At 44.0% G+C, this 15,746-nt stretch overlaps 2 protein-coding genes across 2 annotated transcripts; both read right to left on the reverse strand.

The window, feature by feature from the left end:
• Positions 1–3,503: 3,503 nt before the first annotated feature.
• On the reverse strand, positions 3,504–8,806 carry LOC125528188 (MIF4G domain-containing protein / MA3 domain-containing protein). Its single transcript, XM_048692693.2, has 8 exons — positions 7,733–8,806; positions 6,763–6,885; positions 6,595–6,661; positions 5,605–5,708; positions 5,417–5,519; positions 5,015–5,310; positions 4,360–4,665; positions 3,504–4,268 (listed from the first exon to the last, which is right to left on the reverse strand). Exons 1-8 carry the CDS (start codon positions 8,729–8,731, stop codon positions 3,936–3,938), a joined length of 2,331 nt encoding a protein of 776 aa, XP_048548650.2. The 5' UTR covers positions 8,732–8,806; the 3' UTR covers positions 3,504–3,935.
• Positions 8,807–11,723: 2,917 nt separating this feature from the next.
• Positions 11,724–15,348, reverse strand: LOC125528186 (F-box/kelch-repeat protein At1g67480). Its single transcript, XM_048692692.2, has 4 exons — positions 15,087–15,348; positions 13,786–13,849; positions 12,825–13,693; positions 11,724–12,611 (listed from the first exon to the last, which is right to left on the reverse strand). The coding sequence occupies exons 3-4, from the start codon at positions 13,352–13,354 to the stop codon at positions 11,984–11,986; spliced, it is 1,158 nt and encodes a 385-aa protein (XP_048548649.1). The 5' UTR covers positions 13,355–13,693; positions 13,786–13,849; positions 15,087–15,348; the 3' UTR covers positions 11,724–11,983.
• Between the last annotated feature and the right edge of the window lie 398 nt (positions 15,349–15,746).

Consider the following 15,746-nt stretch of genomic DNA (forward strand, 5'->3'; position numbering starts at 1 on the left):
TGTGAGATTGCTGAGTCCCCGTGACTCACAGATACTTCCAAAAACAGATGCAGGTGCCGATGATGCCAGTGCAAGGGACGCTACCGAACTCAAGTGGGAGTTCGATGAGGATTCGGGCCGTTACTATGTTTCCTTTCCGGATGATCAGTAGAGGAGCCCAGTTGGGGCGATCGGAGATCTAGCATTTGGGGTCGTCTTTATTTATGTTGGTTCCGTAGTCGAACCTTGATTGTATTCTGGATGATGTATGATATATTTATGTATTTTTGTGAAATGGCGATTGTAAGTCAACTCTTTATCCCTTTCTTATTCAGTACATGGGATGTGTAAAGATTACCCCTCTTGCGACATGCCTACCATGCTGTTATGCCTCTAAGTCGTGCTCCGACACGTGGGAGATATAGCCGCATCGTGGGTGTAACAAATGCAGACTAAAAACCATGTTGTTTGGTAGTCTGCATTGCATCAGTGGCCAGATTACGCATCCTGTTTGATGTCGTGCATTTGTGCTTCAGGGGTGAGCACATGCAAACAACAATTGTTTGGTTGTGCGCGTAGTTGTTCTGCTCATCCCTTTCGAATGTGGCAGCCTTTACCACCAAAATGCAGTATACTTCATAGCAGACATCACATATGAACAACACAACACAATTAACACTACTCATAGTCACTAGACGTTATTAAACAATGCATCATAAGATCTAAGACATAAGTGTAAGACAACAGGAAAAACCCATGTCCCTGCACAACCCTAGGGTGCTGATCCCTAGGCAAAACATACATGTTTGGCAACAAATTCATGACAAGTTCAGAACAAACATGCCCAAACTGACAACAAGTTTAAGAGAGCTAACTAGAAAGCACGGCGAATGTCGCCCTGACAGTAGTGCTTCTGGCACCTGACTTTGCACATGGTGGAGGTGGACGCGCTGTAGATTTGCACCTTGAAGCCCAGACCGGATAGCCTTAGGACAAGCAAGTCGTCGGGGACAATCTTGTGCCTCTGGCAAAAGTAGTCCTAACCCCTCCTCAGCACCATATGCCCGTGGAAAATCTAGACCTGGCCTAGAACTCGCACCACTTGTTAGCAGACAGCCTGACAATGCGAGGAGGCTTCGGGATGACAAGCATGGCAATGTCGTCCACGTCCTTGATGGGCACATAGAACCTCAATGGCTCTCATGCCCCCTCCTCATGGCCAATCCTAGGCCTGCGACTAATGCCCAGCGGTTGGCTCATCGCGGCGAGCCTTCGCGGCATGTCCACCCTCTTGAGCCACCGGTTGGCCGGGATGATGTCCTCGGCATCCTCGGTGCAACACCTGCACCCCTCTACCAGCGGTGTCCCACTCCGTCTTCACGACCTTGTCAGCTCAGTGGACGTGAGTAAGTACACATCGCATCATACTATGATCATGCAGTTCGGTGGAACATGATCATAGCAACTTCCCAACATGCGTGCACATGTTGGGCATTGCTATGATCAGTGCTCAATTGCACTGATCATTGGCAGTTGCAAATGGGCAATGCTATGCAACTGCAATTGGATAGTGATATGATCTTATCATAGCATTGTCCAATTGCAATTGCCACTGATCATGGCGGTTGCACTTGGACATTGACATGGTCAAAACTACCTAAAATGCATTCACATTTGTCCTACTACTATCAATAGCATGCAGATGCATTGTCCTACCATGATCATGCAAAAACGTAGCACCTACTATATGATCATGCATACAGACTATATGTTCATGCACACACCCTAACTAGCATTGTGACTCTACCAACAACCTAGAAACCATTTTGATTACAACAACACCCTAACCAGCATCGTGATCATAGCAAGAACACCCTAACCGGCATGGCAATCATAGCAAGAACACCCTAACCAGCATCGTGATTCTACCAGGAACACCCTAACTACCAATCTAGTATTCTCGTGATAGGAAGAACAACCTAGTCAGTGTGGGGCAGTAGCATGAACACCTTAAGCGGTAGCAAGAACACCCGAACTACCAATCTAGCATTGTTGTGATTCACTGACAATCAATTGGATTTGAATCCAATCAAATCGAGTCAAGTGCAAGTGAATCCAACTGATTCGAAACTAGGCAAAAACTAACTACTAACGAGCATGTGAAACAAATTCTTTACATGAGTTGTTCCGGAGAAGCGGACGCCGGCGAGAACAGGGGTCTGACCAACGCTGATTCGAGGGCCCTCGCCACTTCAGCGGTGCTCATCGTGATGTGCGCGGTGGAGAAAGAGGACGTCGTAGTCGATGCTCCAGTCGCACTCCCCTCGGTCTGGCCTGGAGTTAGGATACTCCAGTCGCCGTCGCAGCCAACTTGCTTCCTTGCGCCGACACACCCCAAATGATTACCTCCGAAGTCGAAGCCGGATTGACTGGCATGACAACGCATGGTGGGTCAATGGCCGCTGACTGCGGCTTGGTGCAGATGGGGGACGATGCCCGGATTGCCGACATCATGTCAATGTCGGGCCGGTTGAGGTCGACCATCCACCGGTCTTGGATGGCGTTGTTGCCAACGAGGATGGAGGGCGACACGCGGCTAGGGGTCGGCGACCAGAGAGCACGAAGGGGCGGTGAGAGAGAGAGGGGGAGGAGGGAGAGTGAGTGTGTGGTGTGGATGCAAATGGGCGGTGATTGAAGAGAAGGGAGGATTTATGAGACGTCGCATCGTCTCCCACACTTCCCGACACATGCAGGCGAAAAACATGTGGGCCAAGAAATGCGTGCAGCCCAGCCTACCAAACACATCATACCCGAACATGGCTTCTGAATTTTAGTTGATTTGGAGAGTGTTTCCTATCCCCAAATTGTAAAAGAAACGATACCATATTTTGTAATCGTACAAATTATTAAAAAAATCATACTTGGCCACAAACACATTGCAACTCCGAACATTTTTTACGCCAAGCTTAGTGACTTGAGGATGACAACTTCAATTGTCAATAATCGTAACTTTTTTTTTCTTTTAGATGGCAACTTTAGAGTTATAAAAAACAGCAGGGCCGGAGTGCTTCGTGCCACGTGTGGCACTTATCATTTTGGTTCATAATTTGGACACTGGACTTGTGTGCTTAGATACTTGAGCTCTTTGAAGTTAGTGTTCGGTCCTGGTCTTTCGTTGATACGAGCATTTTAGTGAGCAAGTTATTGGACGCGTTAAATTTTTGAAGGCTTGTGATAGAACAAGTGGTGGAGGTTGTTCTAGTATTTGATGATCCTCATACATATCCCTAACCCGGTAAGGCTTTGTTCGGTTAATCCCAACCCCAGGTGGATTTGAGGGGATTTGCAGGGATTTTGGCTTGCAGGGGATTAATTCCCCCTCAATCCCCTTCAAATCCACCTCAACCGAACAAGCCCTAAAAGATCTTGACTGGTGGCGGTGGTTCATACACTTTGAAGCCACCGCACAACTAAGCGAAGCATATACAGAAGTATGATAAGATTGAGAAGGCCTTTGATAAGACTGAGCGTACAATCATCGTTCATATTATTATCCTTAGGCACAAAGAAGTATTGTGGAGTTAAGTGGCGTTGCTGGAAAAAAAAAATACCAATGCTGTAGCAAACCAACATACAGACCGGTAAGGTAACAAATTCTTGAGCAGATACAAAACTCGGAAGGAGATACAAAACCTGTGCTGTCTAAAATTTACCAAGAAAAACGGAACTTCTTCCGGTTGGTGTGGCCTCGTTGCTTCGATAGTGAAGTCCTGGATTCAACAAGCACCAACAGCTATATTCTGATTGATAAGTCCTGGATTCAACAAGCACCAACAGCTAAATTCTGATTGACACATGCACAAGCAACAGAGTCCAACTAGGCAGCTGATCCAAACACAACTGATGATGATGTGTTGCATCGAGTAAAGCTTTCTCCACCTGATTCCTCTCCCTCTCTACTTCTTCCTTCTCTTCCTTCGCTTTTTCTCGCTCTCATCAGAACTTGATTCAGACTCAGAACTGGACCCTGAATCAGAGCTTTCTCCGCTTGATTCCGACTCAGACGGGGAGGGAGGCTTTTGTTGCTGCATTATCATGCGGGGCATGTTCTTCAGGTACTCTCGCAGGCTCTCCGTGATGCCTCCCAGACCGATGGAGGTGAAGAAATTTATGGAGAATCTGGTGTTCTTTGGATGGTCTCTTGGGAAGACCGACTCAAAGGATTCTTGCATGTTTGGATCATTTAGCCTCTCGTTGAGCAATCGTATACCAAGATGCTCTGACAATTCCTGCATGTGGAGAAACTTATTCAGTTGTCTGCTATGGTGAAAGGGTAAAGTGACATATAACAGGGAAGTAGCACGTTTATTTACAACATACCTGGAAGAGAATCTTTATAAAAATCCGGGAGGAAGATGTGGTGTCTTCCTCTGTCAACCGGATATAGGCCAAGACATGCCAAGGGAGAGCATCAGTACCCAACAAATGCGCGAAGAACTTGGCGACATTCCTCAACTTGTTTGTTTCGAGACGATGAATCATCGAATACTGTTGCACGAAACATTTTTCAAAGTTTTCTTGAAAAACTTTATTAATCATGCAAAACCGCTGCCCTAATAAACCATAGTACCGAAGGTATGTCCTCTCTTGACTGCAACACTCGAGAAGCATGATGTTCAGCTCCATCTGTCAAATGATGAAACAAATGAGTTTAGCTTTAAGGCCAATGGCATCTTCTGTGGATTTAGCATCAAACTATCAATAGAACACACAAGACGGAAAAACAAAGTCTGGCCATATATTGGGTAATCAGTTAAAATAAATTAGTGCAACGGAAAAAAAATGCATTATTTGACACAGCTGCAAAAGCTCGTATCAGCAGAGATTCAAGTACAGATGCATGAAATCAACTCCAAAAAAAACTTTGTACAGAAAAAATGTAAGACAATACACACAAAACGCAAATAGGAAGCAACTTCAACAAACAAAACTGCAATCAACATCAAATACCAAATCAGGAATATACAGTGCTTACCTCTTGCCCGGGTTCAAGTTTAATTTTTAGAAGCTTGTGACCAGCTTCTTCAAAATCAACACTGGACATGATTGTCAAATATATGGTTCTTCGAAGGTTGATAAGATTGGTCTCAGTTTTATCTCTTATCTCCATCTGCTCTTCGTCTTCTTCATCATCTGATTCTTCTTCATCCTCGCCATCAGAAGCATCATCAGACCCTTCTTCCTCTTCATCATCTTCTCCCAGGATGCTTTTCTTTAGGTTCTCGTAGGCCTTCTCATCTTCAGCAAAGTTCGGGTTTACTCTGAAAACATCTGTAGGTTGAAAAGGTCAGGGCTATACCACACAAAAGTACAAATTTATCCATTCATGTGATGTAAATAACAGAAAACAATGCCTATTATTGAAACAAAACCTTACTTAGATTAGTCTCAGGGTCTAGTTCAGTTTCAAGGGACATATCATGAGTAAATTGGTCCTCCTGCTCCACAAGATCCAGTTCTGGCCGGATGGCTGGGAATCCCTTTACATAGGAAAAAAAAATATAATCAGAATTTATTGTGCAAGTGCAGCAAAAAAGGCACCAATTAGGACAACTATGCATTTACCTGAAATTTGGCCTTTCTAATAGCAAAAAGGCCTTCAATGAGAAACTGTACTCTCTTGTCTATTTCACCTTCATGAAGAATGCCTCGGAATCGTTCAAACATAGCTGCATAGATCAAGTAATATGTAAATGCATTGAGAATTAAACACAACGAGACTGTGGAAAGACTTGACGAAAATCAACAAGGAGAACAAAAAAATATTATATGACCAAAAATTGTTTTTAAACCAAAACAGTTACAATTAACAACAAATATGGACAGACGATTTAGTTCAGAAGATGTAAACTCTTGGTTCTGTTAATGTTAAAAGCATTAAGGTCATTTTTCGAAGTATGCCCTCAAGATGCAGCTTAGTTAGTTTGAAAGTTTAAATTTTGAAATTTCACAAGCTTAAGGACGTAGAATTAGTTGACCTGAAAAAAAAATGATGCTTGCCGGATCTTAAGAAATCATTCAAGAGTCAGCCATCTAAGGAAAACAACGAATGCAGAAGGGGAAAGTGAGGCATGCCTCTACAACTAACAATAGCTGTAAATTTAGTGGTAGATTCATACAATTCACGAGTCAGACCCCTTTAACACTCATCATAAACTTCTAGCCATGCAACTTAAGACTCGATAGTCCACCCATTCAGAAATAATAATTTTCAGCTAGATTTCAACATGTTTGGCCAAAATGTAGGTGTGCACCTCCAGTGCAAGTGCGTCAGAAACAATTAAGTGCCCAATTTTAATGTACCATGAAAGTGATATATCTGCAGAGCCCATGTGTCATTGTAACGAATTCTAAGTGCCAAATTTTTGTGTCAAACATTATAGTCAGCGGATTATGTTTCTAACTTATGTTTTCCAGCATGCACAAAGTCAAGAACACAAATATATATTTAGGTGACAGGCAAATATAGTCAACAAATATATTTCCAGAACAACCAAATCCAGAACAGCGTTCCTAAAGCTGCATTTACACTAAACGTTAATTTCAACAGCTCACCATGAAGCCCCTGAGGAGTCAAGTCCTGCAATATTGCTCCGCATTCTTTCACAAACCCCACTGCCACCTGCCAGATGAGAGATATGACGTACATACTTCAGATATTTCCTTACAATAAGAGAGTACATAAAAAGGAATACCGAATACTCATGGAACTGAGCTACGCACCTCAACACTATCATCACTTGGATTATCAAGAAGTACAGTAAGAAGCTCCAGAGCCACAAGCTCGTGCACAACCACCTGATTAACCAAGTGTGCTATGAACTTGGTTGCCGCAAGCAATTGGGGCTGCAATCAACAAGAGCTGCAGTAAGCATTTTATGCAGAAAAAATAAAAGCAATTAAGTGCATGGGTAATTCTTCACCAGATAATATCAGCAGAATCATAAGCCTCAACACCTATGTTTTTAAGGCGACGCCTTACCGCCTTAGGGAGGGGGGGGCGCTTTGGCGCCTAGGCGACGCCTAGGCGGGCGCTTTGGACGCCTAGGCGCCCAAAGCGGTCGATTTTCCAAAGCGGAGGGGGAGCGCTTCGACGCCTAGGCGTCGCCTTAGGGACGCTTTAAAAACATAGCTCAACACTATACAACAAACAATGTTTGATCTTATATTCTTCACCAGATAATATCAGCAGAATCATAAGCCCCAACTCTAAACAACAAACAATGTTTGATCTTATACTTTGAGAGTTCAATCCTAAATATCAAGTAAAAGATTGCCTTCATGCATCAAAGGCATACATTCGGATTCATAAATCTCATCATCAAACATATAATGATCCTGAATGCAGAGCACAAGTTTACCATCTGTAATTATGGATACAGATTATATCTTAGGTTCATACATACAACTACATTGTTCTTTTTACTTAACCTGCTGTAACCAACATTGTTCTTTTTACAGACTACTAAGAATCGTATCCCGCAAAAAAAAGACTACTAAGAGTCATCAGGATAGCTCATCTGATAAATGGTTAGGCTACAAAAATGGCAGAAACCTTGATTGGGGTTTGGGTGTAGGTAAACAAGCATAAATTACTAACATAGTATATCAACATAATTTGAAAATGAGTACCAAGTAGCCAGTAAGTATCAATTCTTACATGACAAGCTAAAAGAACGACCGAGTAACTCACCTTGTCATTTCTCTTATAGGCCCTCTTGAGCTGAAGCATGACACGGACAAGCAGCAGCCGACCAATCTCAGGGAACTTGGTATTGACAACCGCAACCAGCGCGGCAAACACATCTGTAAACCCAGGTGAAGCCATCTGCGACTTTATGCAAGACTGGCAGAAGAGGCCCCGCCCGCGAACCAGGTTCTCGGCCAACAGCTCCGGCACAAGATTCTTGATATTGGTGGCATTCACCTTGTTGACCAGCCCATTGATGCTCTTCTTGAGAGCATCCCACGTGAGCCTCTGGTACTCGGGGCTCGCCTTGTCCTCCACATCCCGCAGCATCTGCGCCATGCGGAAAGGCGGGATGTAGATCCCTCCCGTGCGGCCAGGGATCATCTCCGGCAGCGGCGGCGGGGGTGGCAGCGGTGGCGTCGGCTCCTTCCTCTCGGGGCTTGCCCGGCGCTCCTCACGGCCACGGTCCTCCACCCGCCTCCTAGAGCCCTCATCACGGCGGTGCCGCCTCCGGCGGTCGTCGGGGGAGGACCCCGACTCGGAGCTGGGGCTCCGGCGGCGGCGCCGCCGGTCCCGGTCGCGCTTGCTGCCGTGACGGTCGTCCCTCCCGTCGTCGGAATCCCTGGGGCGCCTCCGCCGGCGGTCGCCCTCCTTCTCGTCGTCGGAAGCCCCAGGCCGCCTCGCCCGGCGGCCGTCCTCCTCCTCCCCGTCGGAAACCCTAGCGCGCGACCGCGGGGGGTCGTCGGCCTTGCTGGGCTTGGCGACCCCGTTACCCTCCGACGGGTTGGGGTCGTGGCGGCGGCGGCGGTCGGCATCACGGTCGGGCGGGGAAGCCCTAGATCTGCGGCGGCGGCGGTCGGCGTCGCGGTCGGGGGAGGGGGAAGGCGACGGGGACGGCGACGGGCGGGGCTTGCGGTGGTCGCCGCGGCGCGGGGAGTCGTCGCGGTGCCGGCGGCGGCGGGGCGGCGAGGCGGCGGGCGAGGCGGAGGCGGAGGCGGCCATCGCGCGATGTCCAATCCCCTAGGATTCTAGCGAGGGGAGCGGGGTTGGGTTTTCTTTTCCGTCGGGTGATACTGATAGCCGATACCGAATTACCGACTCCGTCTGCTCTCACGTTTAAAGGCCTATTCGGTTTACAGAATTTTTAAATCGAAATAATAGTAGGCAAAATAACATTGATGCTATAGAACTGACACCAGATTTTTAAGCAATTCGAGCGAACGGCCTTAGTCATGTCGGATCTTGCGTACGAATTCTAATAAAGTGTTCGCTTCCACGTACCCTTCTGAATGAACTACGAAGTTCACGACAAAAATGGTTCGCTCCGGATAACAATATGAGTGAACATTTTCAGGGTGAAAATTTTAGTTTTTAAAGCATGACAATTTTCACCTTTTTGGGTTAATGTAGCATGGCGGTTCCTTTTAGCCAGCATGGCAATTTCTGAAAGGCAATTCTCATTTTAGAACATGGCAATTCCCTATAAGTTATCCGTTCCATATGGCAATTCTAAAGTGATCGTTGGGGGTTAAAAAAAATCAGCGAATGAATCCGTTCTCTGTCTAGAGGAACGATCGTTAACTCAAATTACCCCTTTGAACGGGCATCAGATATATATTAGCGTCCATGACCTAGACGTTGTAGAATTGAAATGCCTTCTTCACTTCAATCTCTAAAAACTTCTCATGAGATCAGGTCTAATGCTAAGAGCCCTTGTAAATTAGGTCAATGTGAACACAATCCTGAAAATTCTATTATCCTATTACGTTTCTATGGAACAAATGACATACCCAGAAAATAATCCCGTAGGAAGAAATCATATGGGAATCCCGATTCTACTAATCAAATGAGCCCTAAATGTTTCAAAAAGGTTTCATTTTTTTTTACAAATGTTCACAATAAACGTGTCTATAATCCCTAAAAGTTCATAACAAAATTTAAATACTCATATAAAAAGAAAAATGACAAATCCATAGTTGATTAGTGTCACTTTGCTTTTGTCTTTTTACACTATTCATGCTAGATTTGAGGGGCAAGATTGTGATGTTGCAGAAGAAACTGATTTGTCAGCCGAAAAGCTAGTCAAGGGGTCAAATTGTATATAACGTCAACATAATGCATCATCTAACCATAGCAGTGATTGTCAACACCAACTTATGACACCTTAGTGACCGTAAACAACCACATGTGTTTACCAATTTTTTAGTTGTGACCAAACTTTTCGTCCTCACTTGGATTGTTGCCAACCTTTTAGCATGTCGGTGGCTCCTACCAATTATAGTTTATTTGTGTAGGGAAAATTGGCCAACTCTTGGAGTACATAAAACCTTGATCCAAATTTTGGCTACCCAAAATTTTGGTGGTGCAACCTTGGGCTCAAATCAAACGCACCTTGAATTTCTCACGCAACCCAGGTGGGACCTTTGGGACCGCTTGGATTTGATCACCGGATGCAAGACAAGATGAATACCACTGAAATCTAATATAGAGTGGCTGAGTGGGTTTTTTATGTAGACTACAGGCATTGAGTGCTCACGCTCTATGATTTCAGTGGATATAACAACAAAAATTGAAGTAGACGATGCAACTAAGTTAAAATTTCATGTGGTATCTTTGCCGATGTGTGGTTCTGGCAGAAGACAACCTTACTCGATGAAGTTGACAAGGAAGCAAGAAGTGTTGTTTCTGTCATTGATGAGACAATTAAATAGCTTTTCTTTTTAGAAGTGTTGTTTCTGTCATATTGATGACAATGAAGAAAGAAGTGTTGGCACGATCTACAACAAAACTCCAAACAAGAAAAATGTATACAACAAAACTCCAAAAATCCAAGCCCTTTTCTTTTATAACCGTCAACTTCAAATCTCCAAAATGGACCAAGACCAGTGTACAAAAAAAAGTGAATTGCATTACTAAAAAATACTCCTTGTCAACTGCTTGTTGCCCAGAAGAGAGTTTGCTGTCCTAAGGGAATGGAGGCCTTGTGGTAATCAACATCATGGTACATAATCAAGCATTGGTTCTAAAATTCCTTGATAAATTTTTCAACCATGCAAACATTCAGTGGGTTAACTTGCTTTGGGAATCATACACGTTGGGCTCATACCACATGCTGAAAAACCTTGTGGTTCGTTCTGAATTTCTGAACAGTACGCATGCCTATACTCCTACACCAAATCTGAAGATATTTGGGTCCAGAGCTTTTATTCCTTAGATGACCCAAGCCTTCTCTTCAATTTGCCACCATCTCCTCAAGCTCACGCTGAATATGTAAGCCTCATGATTAGCAAACCTTCCAGCATGGAGTTAAGTGATTTGGACACCTTGGTCATTTCCATGGGGATCGGGCTATTCGGCAAAAAATATAAAAAAAAATCTATATGTACTGTCACAGAGAAATCACTTGCCAGGAGCCGTTCAAATGGATTTGGAAATCCAAGTTACAAATGAAGCTCAAGGTCTATTACTTTTTGACAGGCTGAACACTGGGAATATGCTCAAAAGAAGACACTATCAGATTGGCAATGAGTAATGAGTTCAGATATGTCCTATCAGATTGGCAATAGCCATGCTCTACTTTTTGAGCATTTGATATTCAACTGCACTTTCAGTAAAAACTGTTGGGCCAGAATGGGAATCCAGTGATACCTCTTGATGCTCCAGGAATGAGGCAGTGTAAAGGGCTAAACAAAACCATTCTGGAAAACAGTTTTTTGAGATCTTCACTGTTACTGCTTGGAACATTTGGAAGGAGAGGGAAAAATCAATTACATTTTCAACCACATAAATCCTTCCAGTAGAGCATGGTTAGAAATAACAAAGGCTGATCTCACTTGCTAAAATATAGAGTATCCTCTGATCTCAGTGATTTCATCACTTCTTTTCTCAACTACCTCTAGTTCCTGCTTTGTTGGCAAATCTCTGAACCAATGTGAGGATACATATCCCACACTCATTCTATTAAAATTTAATATAGCATAGTAGGAGCCCCTCCTATTTCAAAGTCTAAAAAATTATAATCAGATAGTATTTCAATACAACTGAGAACAGAGTACATTATGGCAAGGCCCGCTGTCAGCAAGCAACCGAATGAACTGAAGCATGAACATTCTATTATTGGGTGGAGCAACAAGCGGATATAAACCCCAGCAAGTAGGAGCAAACGATAAACCAAACAAAGCCTGGTCTTAAATGTGGAAGATGAGGCAGGAATAAACTTAGGTATCATCCTTCAGCAACCCCCGAGCTAGAGCATCAGGCTTTGATGGTCACGCTGCATAAGCATCGTCCCGACGGCCTGAGCTTTGACGTGCACCATTCAGAGCCTGTTGGCGCGGCAGGATCATACATCAGCGTCTGATACCCAGGTTCTTCCTCCAGTGAGAGGAGCAGCAGCTTCCCATCATGTGTCCCGAGAGAGAACCGCGTGCTGGAACTACCAGTAAGCGGCACTGGAACCTTCTTCCAGGAATTGTCTGCTGGGTCGAAAATCGCCAGAGACCTCTGGTTCTTCCACTCGATGCAGAAGAGCTTCTCACCAAGAACAGCATGAGCCGTGACCATTACACAGCCATTCCTAAACTCACCCCAGGCATGGCTATTTGTATCATACACGTCAATGTAACGGGAGTTACCAATTGTGAAGCTCGAACGGCCACCCATGACGTACATCTTGCCTTCAAAGCTACACCCAAAGCAACCCCATCTCGGCCTGCGAAGGCCCCCGATCAACGTCCATTTATTTTGTTCTGGGTCATAAACTTCGACACTTGATAAACTATCACCACTGGGACCAAATCCACCAGCAACATATATCACACCGTTGACCTCTGCACACGCGAAGTCGCAACGAGCGACATTCATCTTAGAAAGGGCGGTCCACCTGCGGAATCAGAGGATAAATGAGTTGGTCCAACATTCGATAAAATGTTGAGGACTTGAGTATTGTTCTGCATTTGAACACTGTACATATCACCAAGTTACTATTGTTAATTCATTCGCATTATTTGAAAACACAAGGTCAAGCTTTAAAGTTTGTCAGACTAATAAGATGTACTTTATTTTTCTGATGCATGAGAATCCACAAGAAACATACCTGTTGAGGAAACAATCATACTGGTAAACCTCATCAGAAACACATTCCTTGCCATGGTCAGCAGCATAGCCAGCAATGACGATGAGCTTCCCGTCAAGGACAACCACACCAAACCCAGCTTTGGTTGGTCCAGGCATAAGCGGAAGAGGGGTGTTCTTTTGCCCCTGACATCCCAAAACCTCCCAATGAGAACCCTTTGCTTGAGCATCAGCGGTCAAGACATACACACACTCGTCAAGCTTCTGAACCTCTTTCCTTACAGCAATTAATTCTTTGCTCTCTAGGAATGACATCCACCTCTTGGAAACTCCACCCATGACAGGGAAATGAGTTCGAGGAACAAGGGCAAGACATATCTTTGCCAGGTCTTCTGGCAAGCCAGGGATTAAAGCACAGTATTGATCGCAATCCCCTTGTGGCGTAAAGCAGAAGGAAAGTTTTGGCCTTGTTGGGGACTTGAGCTGCATTGTAGCACGCAGGAATGTCTGTGGTTGAACAAACTGTTCCCGTGTACCAACGATTGTAACCATTGCAAAATGTGGCAGCAAGCAGCTCAATGTTTGCCTCCCCTTCTTAGCCAATAGTACTGAAAACCTTTGGCTTATTTATGAACCTTAGTAGATACTATAAATAGCAATGGCTCGAATGGAACGATTCATGGAATCCGTCTCCTATGGGAATGGTAAGAGACAAGGGTTTGAATGATGCTGAAATGATGTTCTTCAACTTTGATGTCTCTGTTTTAGTTATTCTTGCTGTATCAGCCATCCGATGAGAATTTTTGGAATTGTTTTCCCTGATTGAATCAGCACTTGTCTCCTTATTGATAAAGTAGAAACCGTTTCCTCCCTTGCGCATTGCCTTAATATCTATATCCACAGAACATAAATATTAAAATATCAGCTAAATTTACAGTCAAAGTTGCTAGGAACAAACAGGCGTAAGATATATATATATATACCTTTGGCCATATAATCGTTTTACTATTAGCCAGCAGTAGTGTCCATCTCTGCGAGTCTAATTGCCTGCAGTCAGCATACAAAATGATTTAGCACCAAGTAGGAACTGTAGAAGCAATCCTGTGATACTGTTTGGGCAACTCCAAAGTAACACCAGTAAAACAACATAACAGAATATTCTTTACAGCAGCTTTGTTTAATATTAGTCACTAGAGAATGGAAAGGAACACAAACTGTCAAACTCCGCCTTTTAACAACAAAAGCAGTTTTTCTATGACATCCACAATGTGAGGAGTGTCTCCAATTTTAAAATTGATGTGAACATGTCAATGCTGTCATGATCTTCATGTGAGCAATTGCTTAAAACACATATGCTCTGCAGGTGAAATGGACATCTAATTATAGGAGACACAAGAAATTCCTGAGGCTCGACATTACCAACAGACAGCAAATATGGAGTATGCCATCGTCGTGTACCGTAAACAATTAGCTGTTCCTAGCATGAGAGGAACTACGGATCAGTTATAACTCATAAGGTCCCGTAGCAGAAATCATGTCGAAATGATTATTGCTGGAACCAATTACTGTGTATAACAAGCTAGAAAAGCCATCTTTAGCAAGCAGCTGAAGCAAGTTATTGTGACCAACCAATTCACCTTACATACAAATAATAAAAGGATAGAGCAGAACTGATCCATGTGTCGATTGATATAATGAACTGAAACCCAATCAATCCTCTGAAAGAAGAAGGCAACCATTTAAACATAGACTGGCCAAATAAAATTTAACTTTGACACGGTAGGTACCCAAGCAAATCAAATCGTCAAGTTGGAACCAGTCTGAATCACTGAAGAACGAATCAAGTGTGAGGAAGTAATTCTCAAGAGTCAAACAACCAGAGGATACCACAGGTCGAAGCCCAGCGAACCTAAGGATTCAACTCTACTCTGAACAAGTTGACCATTAAATAAAGGATTATGGCCTCCAGGAAAACTGGAGCGGCTGACTTCAGATCTGCTTCAAATTTAGACGACATCGTAATACTAGTAATTAACCACTGAGAACATAAATGGATATGGGGATCTGAGACTCGACTACGACAGCAAACTGAAATCTTGGCCTAGGAATTAATACCGGAGCCAATCGGACAAGCAGAAATTGGGGCGAGTAGGCTGAGATTGCCCCTAGAAAATCCAATTTTTTGCAGGCTTCCCGAATCCGGGAAGAGCCCATCGATTCTGCGCCGGAGCGGGAGATGTGCAAGCAGATCAAACAGTAGATTCGAGCAAGAAGGATGTACTACCTGAAATGGAAAAAGGAGCCCAATCCGACGAGTCCCACCGAAGCTGTGGAAGGAGCAGCGGCAGCAGCTGCAGATTGGGCACACGAGGAGGAAATCGGGGGGATGATTGGGGAGGCGGTGGGTGGAACCGTGTGAGACTCAGACTAGGGCTTCGTCTAAAAAAGGTTTCTTTATAGGCGTGTGTAGATTAGATGGCATGGGGATGACGCGCTTGTGGAAGGAAGCTCACACAAGCCGGGTGAACTCGGACAGTGAAAGATGCGATTCTACTGCTGGCTGTTCATCGCTAGCTTTTGGTTCCATCGCTCTCAGCGTCGGCAATTCTGGATAAATATTCACACAGCTCAGATGGTCCGTTAAAACGTGGTGTGTACAGTAGTACTTCCTCCGTTCACAAATATTAGCTCGGTCCTAAATTACTCGTCTTAGTTTTTTTTAGATACAGACACTAAAACGTGTCTAGATATATCCGTATGTGGAAAAATCCAAGATAAAATGTTCAGGACCGAGGAAGTAAAAGATGTTCTAATTTCTCTTTAATCGAAAATACTCCATCCGTTTCTTTTTACTTTGCATATAAGATTTGGTCAAAGTCAAACTTTGTTAACTTTGACTAAGTTTATAAAAAAATATATCAAGATTCACGATATAAAATCAATA

This window comes from Triticum urartu, chromosome 3A, assembly GCF_056163025.1.
Source record: "Triticum urartu cultivar PI428250 chromosome 3A, HENAU_Tu73, whole genome shotgun sequence".
Classification (NCBI taxonomy): Eukaryota; Viridiplantae; Streptophyta; class Magnoliopsida; order Poales; family Poaceae; genus Triticum; species Triticum urartu.